This window comes from Phyllosticta citriasiana, assembly GCF_038021145.1.
Source record: "Phyllosticta citriasiana strain CBS 120426 chromosome Unknown IWZ02scaffold_1, whole genome shotgun sequence".
In the NCBI taxonomy this organism is placed as follows: Eukaryota; Fungi; Ascomycota; class Dothideomycetes; order Botryosphaeriales; family Phyllostictaceae; genus Phyllosticta; species Phyllosticta citriasiana.
The window spans coordinates 1,301,416-1,314,965 of NW_027117278.1; the positions used below are offsets into that span (position 1 = coordinate 1,301,416).

Here is a 13,550-nt window from a genome sequence, read left to right on the forward strand (position 1 = left end):
GAGCTAAAGAGCTGCGTCATGGGAGTGTGCGAGGGACGGGCCGAGAAGTGGAGGCGGCAGAGAAGGGGCTTCTTGTAGGAGCCGTGGGAGAGTACTGATCAGCGAGCCAGAGGCGAAAAGAAGGCGAGCTCACAGAGCCATGTCTCTGGCCCAGGCAAGGTGGAGGAGAGAGAGCGGAAGTGGATCGGGGGCGGTCTGCAGGGGTTCTCGACGGAGAAACAAGGAGAGACACGGGAGAAGAAGTGTGCAGATGGTGATTGTGGAGAATTAGTGGTGACGGAGAGGGAGAAGGACTGGAGGGCGGGAGGGTTGGTCTTGGGACAGGCGGAGGATGGAGTTGGTTGGAATGCGGTAGGGTATGCGATCGGCCTAAGGTGGGGATAAGGACCAGGCCTTGGCGCGGCTGCCACCCGGTGCAGGTGGTCGATGACTTGAGCTGCAGCGCAGCGGCCCAGGTTTATGCAGCGAGGCGGCTGGAAGGATTCTGTTGTTTGGATGAAGAAGATGCAGAAGCAGGTCCCGTACAACGCATCAAGATGGAAAGCTACTCCAGAGCGCCGCAGCTTATACAACAACCAAACCAGCCCACGCACAGACGGCCTCTTCCACCTCCAGTTTCCGGCGTCCGATGCGTCGCCGCGTCTCGTCTCCAGCGGAAATAGGCCCGCGACGATATCCGGCCCAGACGCCTGAGGCCAGCAGAAACAAAACAGAAACGAACTACTCGTGCGTCGTTCGTCTGTCTGTCTGTATGTATGTATATTCACCTCCTCTCTGTCCACAGTTTCTTGGGTGGGTTTTCGCCTCTGCTAGCCGGCGCCTTCAACCAAGGCCATCCAGCCCAGCCCCAGCCCCAGCCCCAGGAGAAGCACGCAAGCGACCCCGTTTGCGGCCTCAGTGCAGCCAGAGCCACCGGCAGAATATCGCCCCCTGGCCGCCCACTCGACGACCGTATCTATACTCACAACCACCGCCGGCCAATGATTCTACCATGCTGCTACAGGACATTGCTGGCCTAGATACATGTACCAATGCACCTCTGCTCAAGCTAATGTAGTCCCCACCAACCTGACGCTACCTCACCTCATATCTGCACCCATCATCCACCGCCCACACTCGTACCAGCACATCCCGCACAAACACAGCCGCCGACATCAACATGCCACGGCCATTTGGCGGCGTGGCAGACAGACTGACAGACTCGGGCATCCCGGCGCAAAGGCCATACAGGCTGGGAGGCGCCCGCGCAAAGTGTGAGGCTGTCAAGCGGAGGCTGTGCAAAGCAGCGACACTTTTGACAAAGCGGCAGCGAGACATCATCTCTGTACATTTACCCTTGCCCGTACCTTAGGCCGTGCGCGTGAGCGTCGCAACAAAAAAAGGCCTTCCTTTCTTCTCGTGAGAAAGAGGCGCTCCGGCGGTCGACGGGACTGTTTCATCACCCGCTCTCTGGCTCGCGTGCCTTGCTGCTCCGTTCCGCCGGATGTCGTCCTCTGGACTTGCCGGTGGCGGCGGCGTCGTTGCGAACAAGTCAATTCGTCTTTCGCCGCTCAGCTTGCTGATTAATTCAACTGCTGATTGTAGATTAATCGCGACGGCACAGCAAGGCGAGCGACAGGTCCTCAAGTTGGCATTTGCGAATGCGCGACGCGACGACTGCTGCCACCGTGCTCACCTCACCTTTTGTCTGACGTTGATTTGGTTTGCTTGTAGTTAGGCATCTGTACTCGGTCCGTCCGGCCCTCTGTCAGTCCGTCGTTTGTCCTCCAGACAGCTGGAACGGCTGGCTCTGAGGTGAGGTGAGATGATTGCGACGGCTTGCATCATCGTCATCAGTAGCAAAAGGGACATGCAGCGCCGCCGGTGCGACCAGCCCACGCCTGGCTACGTAGACGGTTAAGGTATTGCGTCAATTCCTTTGTCTCCGTCAATGCACACTGGAGCCACCCACGCTTCCTCTCCTCCGCACATGCGCAATTGGTAAGCAGCTTTCCTGATCCCCGAATACAAGTAAGCTGCTGCTGCTGCTGCTTGGCGCATAGGGACAAGTGATAGCATACGTGCAAGCAATGCGCCGGCTAGCTTCGTCTGCGCACTCGTCTCCTTTGGTGCTGCTCTCTCGCCACCGACCGCCAAACAATGCAGAGCTGAGAGGGGGATCTACCCAGGGACAGGAGAAGGCGGTGCAGCGTGGGTGTCGCGTGCACGTGGGGTTGGACAATGCGGAATCCAAAGACCGTCTCCGCCAAGCTGTCTTGTCTTGTGGCTTGCTATTTTGGCGGGCGCGGTAGATACCTGGCGCCTTCATATGCGTTAGCTGGGGAGGAAGAAGCTGTATGCTTTGCAGACCTGGAATGTCTGCCCCAGCAAAAGAGGAGGAGGACCCTGAGTTCACAGTTAGAGATTGCTGCCTCTTGTGGAAAGCGCTAGGCAGATCAGCCAATCATGTCTCGTTCATCCGGTGTGCACAGCCAATCAGCGCCTGCGCTCGCAACTTCAAACGTAGATAAATTCTGTTGTCCAACTTCGATTCACAAACCGTTAACGAACTTTTTGTAAATCGTTTTTGGTCCGTTGTTTAACCGTCTGCCAACACCAACCGCTCCACACACATCTTGAGCAGGTTGTCCATGTCAACCGTCCAAAAAAGTAAATAGTTGTAGTTCCCTTGCGTCACAGCTACCACTTTGTGCACTTTCCCGAGCTTCCTTTTCGTCATTGATAGAAGTGCAGTGGTCTGCAAGGCGAGACAGTCAAGCTTCAACACCATGCGCACAGCCCCCCTTTTCTCATGTTGGGAAGGAAATTGGTCTTTACAATGCACAGTTTACATCTATGGACGGATCTTTTCATGCTTGCTCTTTCATTTCTTACACATCTTGCTATGCTAGATGATGCGCTTCGTCTTATTGGACGAGGTAGACTTCCTTGCCTTTGGTCACCGCTCGATCCCCCGACTTTGCTCCTCTCATGCACACAGCCGATACTAATAAACCGTACCAGCATAGTAAACCTTGCGCACATCGACCATCTTGCGACCGCGTGCCCGCGCAATGTCCTCGGGCAGCTTCTGGCCAAGCAGTGCCTCATACGCCGCCTTGATTGTGTTCATCTTATTGCGTGACCGTCCCACGCGGGCTGCCAGGTCATGGATACCTGCTGCGCGCGCCATTTCGAAGATGAGGGGCTGGCAGCGGAGACCGAAGCCTGCTGTCACGTTAGCATTGACCAGAAGTTTAACGTGAGGGATTAGCAGGAATACGATGCAGGTTCGACATACCAGGTGGTCTTGTCATCAGTTGAAGTTCCACGGCGCCAACCTTGCCCTCAATGTTGCCGTAAATCGTGCGGTTCTCGTACCGTTGGATGGGCTTCATACTCTTGACGGCAGCGAGGATGCTTTGCCGACGACCGTCCATGGGCTCGGTACTCTTACCCTCTCCAATACCCAGCAAGCCGTCGCCATTACCGCAAATGGTCAAGTAGTACATGCTTGCAATCTTGCCCAGACGGGTTTGGTTGACGACGCGGCGGCTGAGGAGTACCTTGACGCGCAGACGTCTTACTTCTGCATCCGACAAGCCAGTCGCAAGCCTGATGCGTTGCCGACCTTGCTCTTCGGGATCGACAGCGCCCTCTTCTTCTTCCTCCTTCAGCTTGATTCCGTCATTGTCGTCTCTGCCCTCGAGCTCTGACAACTTGCGCATTTCGGGCGCCACGATGCTGTAACTTTCATCTTCTAGCGCCTTGTATCCTTCCTCACTTTCGGCATGCATGAAAGTGCGCGGGCTCGTCAGCATCTCCAAATGCCGAATCTGGAAACCCTTGCCCTCCTCTTCTGCTTCCGGACTCTCTTCCTCCAAACCCAGCGCCTCAACCCTTTTGTGCTCTCTCACGTAGAATTTCGCCAGGTCATCCACGATCTCGTCCTCCGTCTTTGGTCGCACGTCGTAATTTGCGAACGGATCCAGCTCTGCCCGGGGTTTGTGGTCGAGCAGTGGTTGCACCTTGGTGAGCTCATCCCGGTACCTGAGAGCCATTGCGTCTCCTGTGCGGTCCCTACCATACCACAGGAGATCTACGGGGTCGATAGCCTCCTCTCCGGCCTCAATGGCTGCCATCTGCTCCGGCGTGTATTTCCGCTTCAATAGCTCCTTCTCGCGCTCGTTGTATGTGGGGGATTCCGTCTCGGCCATCTCTTGTATGCGCTTCATATCCTCGGCCTTGATCGAGGGGAAGGGAGACTTGTTCTTCTTGGCATAAACGGGCGAGGCGTGGAAGCTGCGCGAGTGCGATTTGGAGTTGCACTCAACGACAGCGGTGGCCGTGCGTGGCCTAGAAGCCAGGTTGGATGCCCGGGTGAAGAGGCATCGTGCGGGGCGGCAGACGCTCATGGCGACCGTCTGCGGTTGTCAGTGCCCGGGGGCGTTGTTGATGGTGTAATGAGCAGCGAATCGCCGTTGCAGATGCGCCGGGGGCAGACGACACAGGATGTTGGACCTCGTCGGAGCACTTGGTCTTGGCGCGCCGATGGTCGAAAAAATGGGTGCGCGAGTCAGCCCCGGCTCGCTGCACGACTCCTGCGCGCCAATCACTTTGCCCTCGAATGGGCTGACGCTGCACACCTCAACTTTTTTGACAGTCCATGAACGCCTTTACAAGACTCGGTATACCGCGAATTCTGCAGTCTTCTGGTTTTGGCTTCTTTGCGCGCTCAAGATACAGCATGGCTTCCACCGCAGCAAATGTCGCGCCTATCGAAAGTCATAGCAAGAAGAGACCTTTCAAAGGCGGCCAAAATTACAAGTTCAAAAACAAGAAGCCAAAGCAGAAGCAAAACACCGTGTTCAAGAGCGAGGGAAGCCACGACGAGATTCTGATGCATGATGTTCGCGCGCTTTTGAGAAGAATCACCCTGGACAAGCCGCAGACCGCAGTCGAGAATAGCGCTGAATCCACCGACCAGCTGCCTGAGCCCTTCACTGAAATCGAGGTTACTGTCTCAGAAATTTCCTCCACTGGTGATGGTCTCGCGACGCAACCAGGCTCCAAGCAAATCTACGTGGTTCCCTTTACTACTCCGGGAGACGTCATCAAAGCCAAGGTCATCAAGCACTTTGCCGATGGCTACACCCTGGCAGACTTTGTCAAAGTTGTTACGCCGGGACACCTGAGAGACGATTCTCTCATAACTTGTGGCTACTTCTCAAGTTGCTCTGGATGTCAATTTCAGATGCTGCCGTATGAACATCAACTAGCGCACAAAAGGACCATTGTCGACAAGGCCTACCGCAACTTCTCCAACCTGGCGCCACACTTGGTCCCAGAAATCGGCGAAACCATTGGCTCTCCTCTTCAATATGGCTACCGAACAAAACTCACGCCTCACTTTGATGGTCCACCTGGCCAGAAACGCAGTGATCGTCGGAATGGCATTGTCAAAAAGTTTCAAGAAGTCCCGCCCATCGGCTTCATGAAAAAGGGAACCCGCCACACCATTGACATTGAAGACTGCCCTATTGGCACTGACGCCGTACGAATGGGTATGAAGCGTGAACGGCAACGTGTAGCTGTCGAACTTGACAAATACACAAAGGGCGCCACGCTGCTACTGCGCGAGAGCACCACACGCCTTCCCAAGGATCCTCCCCCACAGCCGCGCGAGGACGCCATTCTCGAAGACCGGGGATCACATTTTCATGAGAAGACCTGTGTTACAGACAACAAGGGCCGTTCAACCGAATTCATTGACGACTTCCAATTCGAGAACCCCGCTGGTGCCTTTTTCCAAAACAACAACAGCATTCTTCCCCCCTTTACGCAATACATCCGCGACCACATCCTTCCCACCTCTCCAGACCCTGGAGACCCCCCGATCAAGCACCTCATTGACGCATACTCGGGCTCCGGTCTCTTCACCATCACCCTCTCACAAATGTTCAAGAAGTCGCTCGGCATCGACATTGCCGCCTCGTCCATTGACTCGGCAAACAAGAACGCTCGTCTCAACAACCTCGCCGAAGACCACGCCTCCTTCATCGCCGCTGACGCTGCTGCGTTGTTTGCCAAAATTGAGTTTCCAGCTGCCGAGACGGTCGTCGTCATTGACCCGCCGCGCAAGGGTTGCGATGATAGCTTCCTGAAGCAGCTGTTGGCGTACGGTCCTGCCCGCGTGGTGTACGTCAGCTGCAACGTGCACACGCAGGCGAGAGATGTGGGTGTGCTCGTCGGCGGCATGGAGGGCGTAGACGGCGGATTCGGATCTGGAGTTGGTGTTTACGAGATTGAGAGTCTAAGGGGATTTGACTTTTTCCCGCAGACGGGCCATGTGGAGGGTGTGGCGGTTTTGAAGAAGAATAAGAGGGGCACAGAAGGGAATGCAGTGAGTGGACAAGATGTGGTGATGGAAAACGGGGACGGTGCTGAAAGTGCGGACAAGGTGAATGGAGAGGCGGTCGAAGCGCAGACGAATGGTGTCTCCGCTTGAGTTTGAGGCTGTCGTGATTGTCACATTCCTACCTACACCATTCATTAGGATACAAGCTTGGCTTTGGAGTTTGAATTAATATTTACAACGATCTTTTTCAAACATCCCACTCTTGCGTCATCGCCGTCTAGCCCTCTCTTTCACACGGCATTCTCTGATTGGCCGTCCCAAAAAGCAGTTCTGGCCATACACTGGCCGCAGGCGAAGTCACACGTCTTGCTGCAGCTTGCGACTCAAATCCAAGCTCTCCGTGCCACAAATCTTGCAGACATTGATTGATATAAAAGCTTCACATCTTCCCTTGAAACGCTTCCTCGTCAACAGCACTTCCGCCATCGAGCTACAGATAGTTTTCTTTCACTTCTGCGAACTTCTCTCTCCGGGAGTTGGTGAGTGTATTCTTAGTTATATGAGTGTGACCATCACATCTCCAGCAGGTCCAGCTGCTGTGTACCATCATTTCTTCCCATTGCTGATTCACAACATCGATCCCAGAGTGGTCCTCATCCTTAATCGTGATGAAACTGCGAAGTAAAGGGATATCGCCAGTCAAAGGCAAAGCCACAGGTTCTTTCCCATCACCCGCCAAGAACCAGGATGTGTGGGTTAAAGACAAGAGAAAGGCCTGACCATTGCCTTTTCTCGGTACTCTCAGGCTTTCGCATGCACTGTCCTCCTGTCTTGTCCACCCGCTGGATTTCATACCTTTACAGACAAGAGCAAGAAGATCCTATAGATCACCTCCCTGACTTGTTTGCGCCTCTGGGTATGTCATTTTCAGTTTAGAACCAGCGGCGGTTGACTCAGTTCATCATTGTTTTCGAGTTTCGGTTTTTATGAAGGGGCAAGTTTGAAGTCTTAGCGGGAACAATTGCTACATACGACGACTCCAGATCAATCTTCTAGACTTGTACCATGCCAGCAAAGTAGTGCCTGCGGGGATTTTAAATCCTCCTCTTTTTACATGATCGCATCAGGTTAGGACCGCAGACATGCCAGTGCTGGGGGTTGGTTAAGGTGCTGTGTAGTACACACCGGAAAGTCGACAACGCAGAATATGTAAGTGTGTTTTCATATGCGCAACACCGACCATGATACCTGTACTTCCTGATCCTAATCTTGTGATCCAGTGTCGCGTCCAGTGTCGCAGGAGCCCCGCGGTCTTTGGTCACGGAGTTCGGTCAAGGAATAGCAGGCTTCAATAGCCTCTGATCCGTTTTTTTTTTTTTTTTTTTTTTTTCCGACAAACGAATCTTTCACCAAGACGCAAAGAAAACATCCTGTTTTTGTTTTTGGGACGAAGACCGGCAGTGTCAACATTCCGAGATAAATCACGGAAGAAGGAAAGGTAGAACGCCGAAATGTGAAGTCACTGATGCTGCGCTACTCATTCAACAATGACGAAGGGCAACGATCAATGTCAACGTTGATGAATGTAAAAGATGGACGGGAAGGGATAGACCCCTGATTTCAGCCCAAAAGAACGAACAAGAGGAAGTGTATGGTGAGTCTCTGAGGTTTGTCGATGTTGGAAAAATTCCCAAGTTACCCAATTAAGTTGAGCGTGAATGGACGTGTGATTCTGCAAGAGCTTTTGCCTTTATACCCATTAACTCGTTTCGTACACACGCTGTTCAAATGACGCAAGCTGGGGGTAACGACAACGACAAGACTACATGTGCTACGACAATCTCAAATACCACTTGCCAACACACCTGATTGGCAAAATTCGGAGCCCGACGACATCCCCCTTTGAGACGCAGTACACACAAATCGCTCGAGCTCGGAACAGGCACCATGACCGAAACCAATTCTGATCTCTTCACGCATCAAACTTCCATCCGCATACCTACTCCAACGCCACCCTCCGAATCATGACGGAAAACTAAGGAGCTTGCCACCACCACCACCACCACCACCATCACGAAATGCGATCCGCGCTTTTTGCTCGCTTTCTTTTCCACGCACTCCGTATGCAAGCACCACTGCTGCATCTCGCCTCTCTCTCCCTCTCACCAACTCTCAAGCTCCTCCCACAACGTGCACACACTACGCAGGTAAACCTCCAGACCACGACTGATGATTCACTCACAAATGGATCGATGAAATCCATACCGCCAATAGCGCCCGCCCGGGCGGCCGCACACACCACCCACTGGCACACACCGAACAGAGCGAGCGAGCGAGAGCACCACGCACCACGCACCACGCACCACCACCACCACCACTGTAGCCGAGATGAGGCGTGGCTGCACGGATCGGCACAACGATCCGAGCTCTCGACGCGACGAGGGAGGGCGAGCGGGCGAGCCGACGGGACGCGGTACGCTAGGGTAGGTAAGACCGGCGTGGTGGGTGGCGGTGGTGGTGGTGGTGGTGGTGGTGGTGTGCGGAGGAGCGTGACGGGGGCTCGAAGGAGAGAGAGAGAGAGAGAGAGAGAGAGAGAGAGAAAAATGAGAGAGAAACAGAGCTGACGGTACATGAAGAAGGCTGGTGCTTGTTTTTGTTGGATGTCGTCGAGGTGGAGAGGGATTTTGCAGTACATGGACGAAATGGCTGGTTTGGGGGGGGGGGGGGGGGGGGGGGGGGGGGGGGGGGGGGGGGGGGGGGGGGGGGGGGGGGGGGGGGGGGGGGGGGGGGGGGGGGGGGGGGGGGGGGGGGGGGGGGGGGGGGGGGGGGGGGGGGGGGGGGGGGGGGGGGGGGGGGGGGGGGGGGGGGGGGGGGGGGGGGGGGGGGGGGGGGGGGGGGGGGGGGGGGGGGGGGGGGGGGGGGGGGGGGGGGGGGGGGGGGGGGGGGGGGGCAGGACGGAGGGAGAAGGAGGAGGGGGGGGGGGGGGGGGGGGGGGGGGGGGGGGGGGGGGATCAACACAGGAGGGATTGACTGATGCTACATAGATAGGTACGATGCTGTGGGTACGATTGCTGCAACGGCCATCTTGAGAACTCGACCACTTCCACCAGTGTCCTCTCAATCGCCGTAATGCTCTCGTACCCAGGCAACATCTACACCAGAGCCGAACAGATCCAGCTCAATAGGTTCCCATCAAGGCACGTCGTGTGTGTGCACGTGTCGACATCCACCCTTGCAAGACGCGCAATGTACTCGTCGTCTTGGATCCTGTCCAACGTGCCCAGACTGTCAGCCGCTACCCCAGATTTAGGAATGCTCTAGCATCGTGCCCCTAGTGCGTCGGCATAGAGCAGTCAGGTCCGCTCAGGCGAGAGCACAAGCGGGTCAGTCAGTCTGCGTGTCGTTTGTGGTTGTGGCAGCAGCAGCGGCGGCGGCGGCAGCAGCTCTATCGAAGCGCCACAACCACCGACCCAAGTCTACCTACCTACCTACCTACCAACTAACCGACCGACCTACTTACCTCGCTTCGGGGCGTAGCGCCGTCGACACGTCTGGGCCTAGTAGCGAATCATCATCATCATCATCATCATCATCATGATTCCGCTAGGTCGAGCCACCTAAACTGTCTAAAGTAGCAAACCGGGCTAGTCCACGTTGGCTTTTAGCGCACCCCGCGACCCCGGGTCTGGTGTCGTCTCGTTTGTTTTGCCTGTCAGGTCCAGACCGGCGGGTCGCCATCGCCGACGACGACCGCCGCGCAGAACTCGAGATGAGGTATGCTGGACTGGACCGAACTGGGCTGGGCTGGGCTTGGCTTGGCTGGGCTGAGCTGAATGTGATTGGGCGACGCTGAGCGAGGGCCTGGGAGAACGAACGACAGGCGAACGTGAGAGTGTTGATGAGCGAGTTGGTGTGTAGAGGTGGAGGATGGGAAAAATGCAATGGAGGACGTGAGTGGTGGAGCCAATTGCCTGGTGCGAGAAAAACAAGTACGGATGAAAGTTTCTGTGCGAGTTGGGCCGTCAGAAAGAGAGAAATGGCATCAAACATGTGTTCGGGTAGCTTCCACGCGCGAGAGGCCAAACGGTGGAAACCGTGGGGCAGATTGCCAGTGCTGACTGTCCATGCCATTCTCCGTGGGACTCTTCTGTTTCTTTCCTTCGCTGCAGCGCTGCATTACGATCAACTCAAAGAAGCTTCGCGCGGCGATGAGCCCTCCGGCTCGGCAAACTCGTAGCTACCACTTTGAAATTCTCGGCCAAGAATGGCTCTCCCGGGCGTAGCGCAAAACAAGCACTCGTGCCCGTCCACAACACCATGGTACGTACCTACCTGCCCCGTTCCCTTCAGACCCATGATACGACGTCTTTCTTTGGCAACACAGCGCAACCAAGGACCAGCCCAGCACATGCAGCATGATAGATTGCCTCTTTGGGCACTAGCTCAAGAGGTGCTTGGCGAAGGCAGGTTGGAGTAGAGGTACTCCTGGCCAGCGTTGGTGACTTGTCGACGCGCTAGCTAGACGCTAGGTAGCGCTAGACAGACCGTCCGTTTGCCGCTGGTGTGTCTTGCATAGAAGATGATGGACGGGGCCGTCAGTCTGTTCTGCTTATCTGATCCGATGAGATCGGCAGACGTGCTTCACGCGTGGACATGATGTTTGGCGGGTAGAGGTGTCTTGAGTGCATCGGTGAGGGGGAGAGAAGCGTATTGAGTGCCTTCTCCGTTGATTCCTTTCGGTTTGGGTTTGATTCTTGCAGCATGGTAAGGACAAGCTGGTGATGGAAGGGGCAAACCAAGAGTTGATGGTTGATCAACGGGCTCTTCTCTGATGGTACCCGGAGGACAAGTTCCAGGAAGCAAGGAATGAAAGGGTGCTGCAGACGAGGACGCAACTCGTCTCGTCGTCGCGTCGCGACGCGCCACACGGCACATTTCTCCTCCAGCGGCAGACGGAGAACAAGTCATCAAGACGAAGAAGACGTGACGGAGGCGGCAACAACCTGGTGGAGGGTGAATGGCATTGCAGCGCCGAAACACAGACGCGCCGTCTGTCTAGTCTGCCTCTAGCCGCCGTCATCCACTCGTTGCCCGCCCCCCTTCCTACGTTATGCATGCGTGGCAGCCGCGGTGGCTTTTGGCGGCGGCGGCTTTGGCGGCGGGTGCGGTGCGAGCTCGAGCGATGTCCGGGGCTGTCTTAGCTTGGTGTTGCTTTTTCCCAGTCTGCCGGTTCTCACCACCAACGTCGCACTCGTACCTCTGCCGCCGCCGCCGCCGACGACAACGACCAGCCACTGCTCTCATTGTCGTTTCTGAGCCTAACGTCGACCGCCAGCCCACGGAAGTGGTACAGCAACTCGCTCGGAACTGTCGTCCGGGTGTGAGGCTGACCTCGCTCGGCTGCCTGATGTGAGGTCGCATGTCGCACAATCTGCGCACCCTGCCGTCGGTAACCCACGGACAGCCGCCCTCATCTCTCTTGGGAGCACAGGGCGAGACAGGCACGTTCCCCAGGCGGCCTCGCACGCATTTACCCGTTCCTCTGTTGTTCATTTTGCTTTTGCCGTCCTCGCGTCCCCCCTCTTCACCGACCAGCGGGCGCGCCTGTGAACCCAACCGTTTTCCCGCGCAGCTGGTTTCTTTTTCGACAGGGGCGCGGGCTGCGGACATGGTTGTCTGAGCCCGACAGCACGGGTGGGCGCGAACGCACACACGCATGCGGTTCTGCCTGCGTTCTTCATTTCAACACGAAGCCGTCGTCTGGAAATTTGGCTGTGGAAAAAAGTGACTAGACGCGCCACGGGAATGTAGGAACTTTTTTGGTGATGGGGAGGGAAAAAGGAAACAAGGCGCCAGTTGCAAACCGCGTGAGGTGGAGGTAGAACGGTGCAAGGTTGAGGCAGGGAAAAGTACAGGCTGTCTGGGATGGACGCTGTCACTTCTCTTGCAACGGCTGTCAGACTGTCGGTCCGGCGCGAGAATGGATGGGTCTCGGGCGCGACTGGTGACGATCCCGCCTCCGTCATCAGATGAAATGCAGTGGAGAGAGAGGCTGCCAGGCGTGCAAGGCCGGGCAATTGATCTAGAAGGCACACTGAGAGAGCAAGTGGGAGCGGCAGGGCACCACAAAAGGCCGAACTTAGGGGGTGTGATGTTGAATTGCTAGAAATATGTGCTGAGCAAGGAATGGGGACGAGGCGGGTAGGAGCACGTCAATTCTTGTCCGTTGATTATCGCCCGCTTCCCTGGAATAGCAAACACGACCGACGGAGATGATGAGGATGACGACGATGACGGACAGGAGCTGAGGGGATGCAAGTTCACGGTGCAACAGCGTACCGCGGGGCCAAGACAGCAGCAGGGCAGCATCTCGGCTGGACTCGCACAAGTTGCACCCCAGGCATTGGGCTGGGATTGCGGCTGGAACATGTCTAAGACGGAGAAACGTGAGTGAAGAAGAAGGCTCAGGAAAAGGGAGAAACAAAGGGGCGCAGCCGACACACGCAGCGTTCTCTCGTCTTGTCGCGTCGTCCGAGATTACAGGAGATTTGTCGTATGGCTACGGCCGTCATTTTTTCCTCATGCAATAGCAGACGGCCATGGGACTCTGTGTTCCCTGGCGGGCCTTGACAGCAAAAGCATCGAGTCCATTTTCCGTTTGGCGTTGGCGCCATGTCAGGTAGAGTGCGGTTGATCTGATGAATCGGCGGGCAAGGAACACGAGCAGGATGGTTTGTAGGCGAGTCGACTACGTCAGAGGCATGGTTCCAGGAGCAACAAGAGTGTCGACGACAATGAAGCTTCCAAAGAGCAGAGAGGCGGGCTTTGCGCCGGGAGCGACGACACTATCGAAGGCGTCGGCAAATTAGGGCGAGGATATTAGGAGTGGCCATGGCAATAACGCGTGGATGGACATTTGAGTCAATCACGGATCGCAGAGACGACCAGGGAGACGTGTAGCCGGGCCCTGTTCGGCAGCGGGGCAGAGACCTGAGAGAGTAAAGGAAGACGGGATGCAACGCTGCAAGAGCGCAAGATGGCAGGTGAAACGCTACGGGAACCACAAGCTTGGTGTTTGTTTTGGGCGCACTCTCGACCGACCAGGCATCGGAGAGGAGAACGAATCTGAGTGGTGAGAACGAGGGGCGGGAGGGCGAGGCCATGATCCGCAGCCGTCCGCAGCCGGGCGCGCGCAGGGGCAATCATCTCATAC

The 13,550-nt window shown here is 56.2% G+C and overlaps 2 protein-coding genes across 2 annotated transcripts; one reads left to right on the forward strand and one right to left on the reverse strand.

Annotated features, from left to right (window-relative positions):
* Positions 1 to 2,797: 2,797 nt before the first annotated feature.
* On the reverse strand, positions 2,798 to 4,513 carry IWZ02DRAFT_394301 (mitochondrial 37S ribosomal protein uS5m). The gene is made up of 2 exons (XM_066765565.1): positions 3,281 to 4,513; positions 2,798 to 3,207 (listed from the first exon to the last, which is right to left on the reverse strand). The coding sequence occupies exons 1-2, from the start codon at positions 4,392 to 4,394 to the stop codon at positions 2,987 to 2,989; spliced, it is 1,335 nt and encodes a 444-aa protein (XP_066627090.1). The 5' UTR covers positions 4,395 to 4,513; the 3' UTR covers positions 2,798 to 2,986.
* A 131-nt stretch (positions 4,514 to 4,644) lies between these two features.
* On the forward strand, positions 4,645 to 6,623 carry IWZ02DRAFT_439361 (S-adenosyl-L-methionine-dependent methyltransferase; the record flags this gene model as incomplete). The annotated part of the gene is made up of 1 exon (XM_066766776.1): positions 4,645 to 6,623. A coding segment is annotated over one exon (1,843 nt), but the record flags the coding sequence as incomplete, so codon positions are not given.
* Between the last annotated feature and the right edge of the window lie 6,927 nt (positions 6,624 to 13,550).

Coding starts and splice junctions, on each gene's coding strand:
- IWZ02DRAFT_394301 (XM_066765565.1), bottom strand. CDS start 4,394: ATGAGCGTCTGCCGCCCCGCACGATGCCTCTTCACCCGGGCATCCAAC. Junction 3,208..3,280: donor ACTGATGACAAGACCACCTG/GTATGTCGAACC, acceptor ACGTGACAGCAG/GCTTCGGTCTCCGCTGCCAG.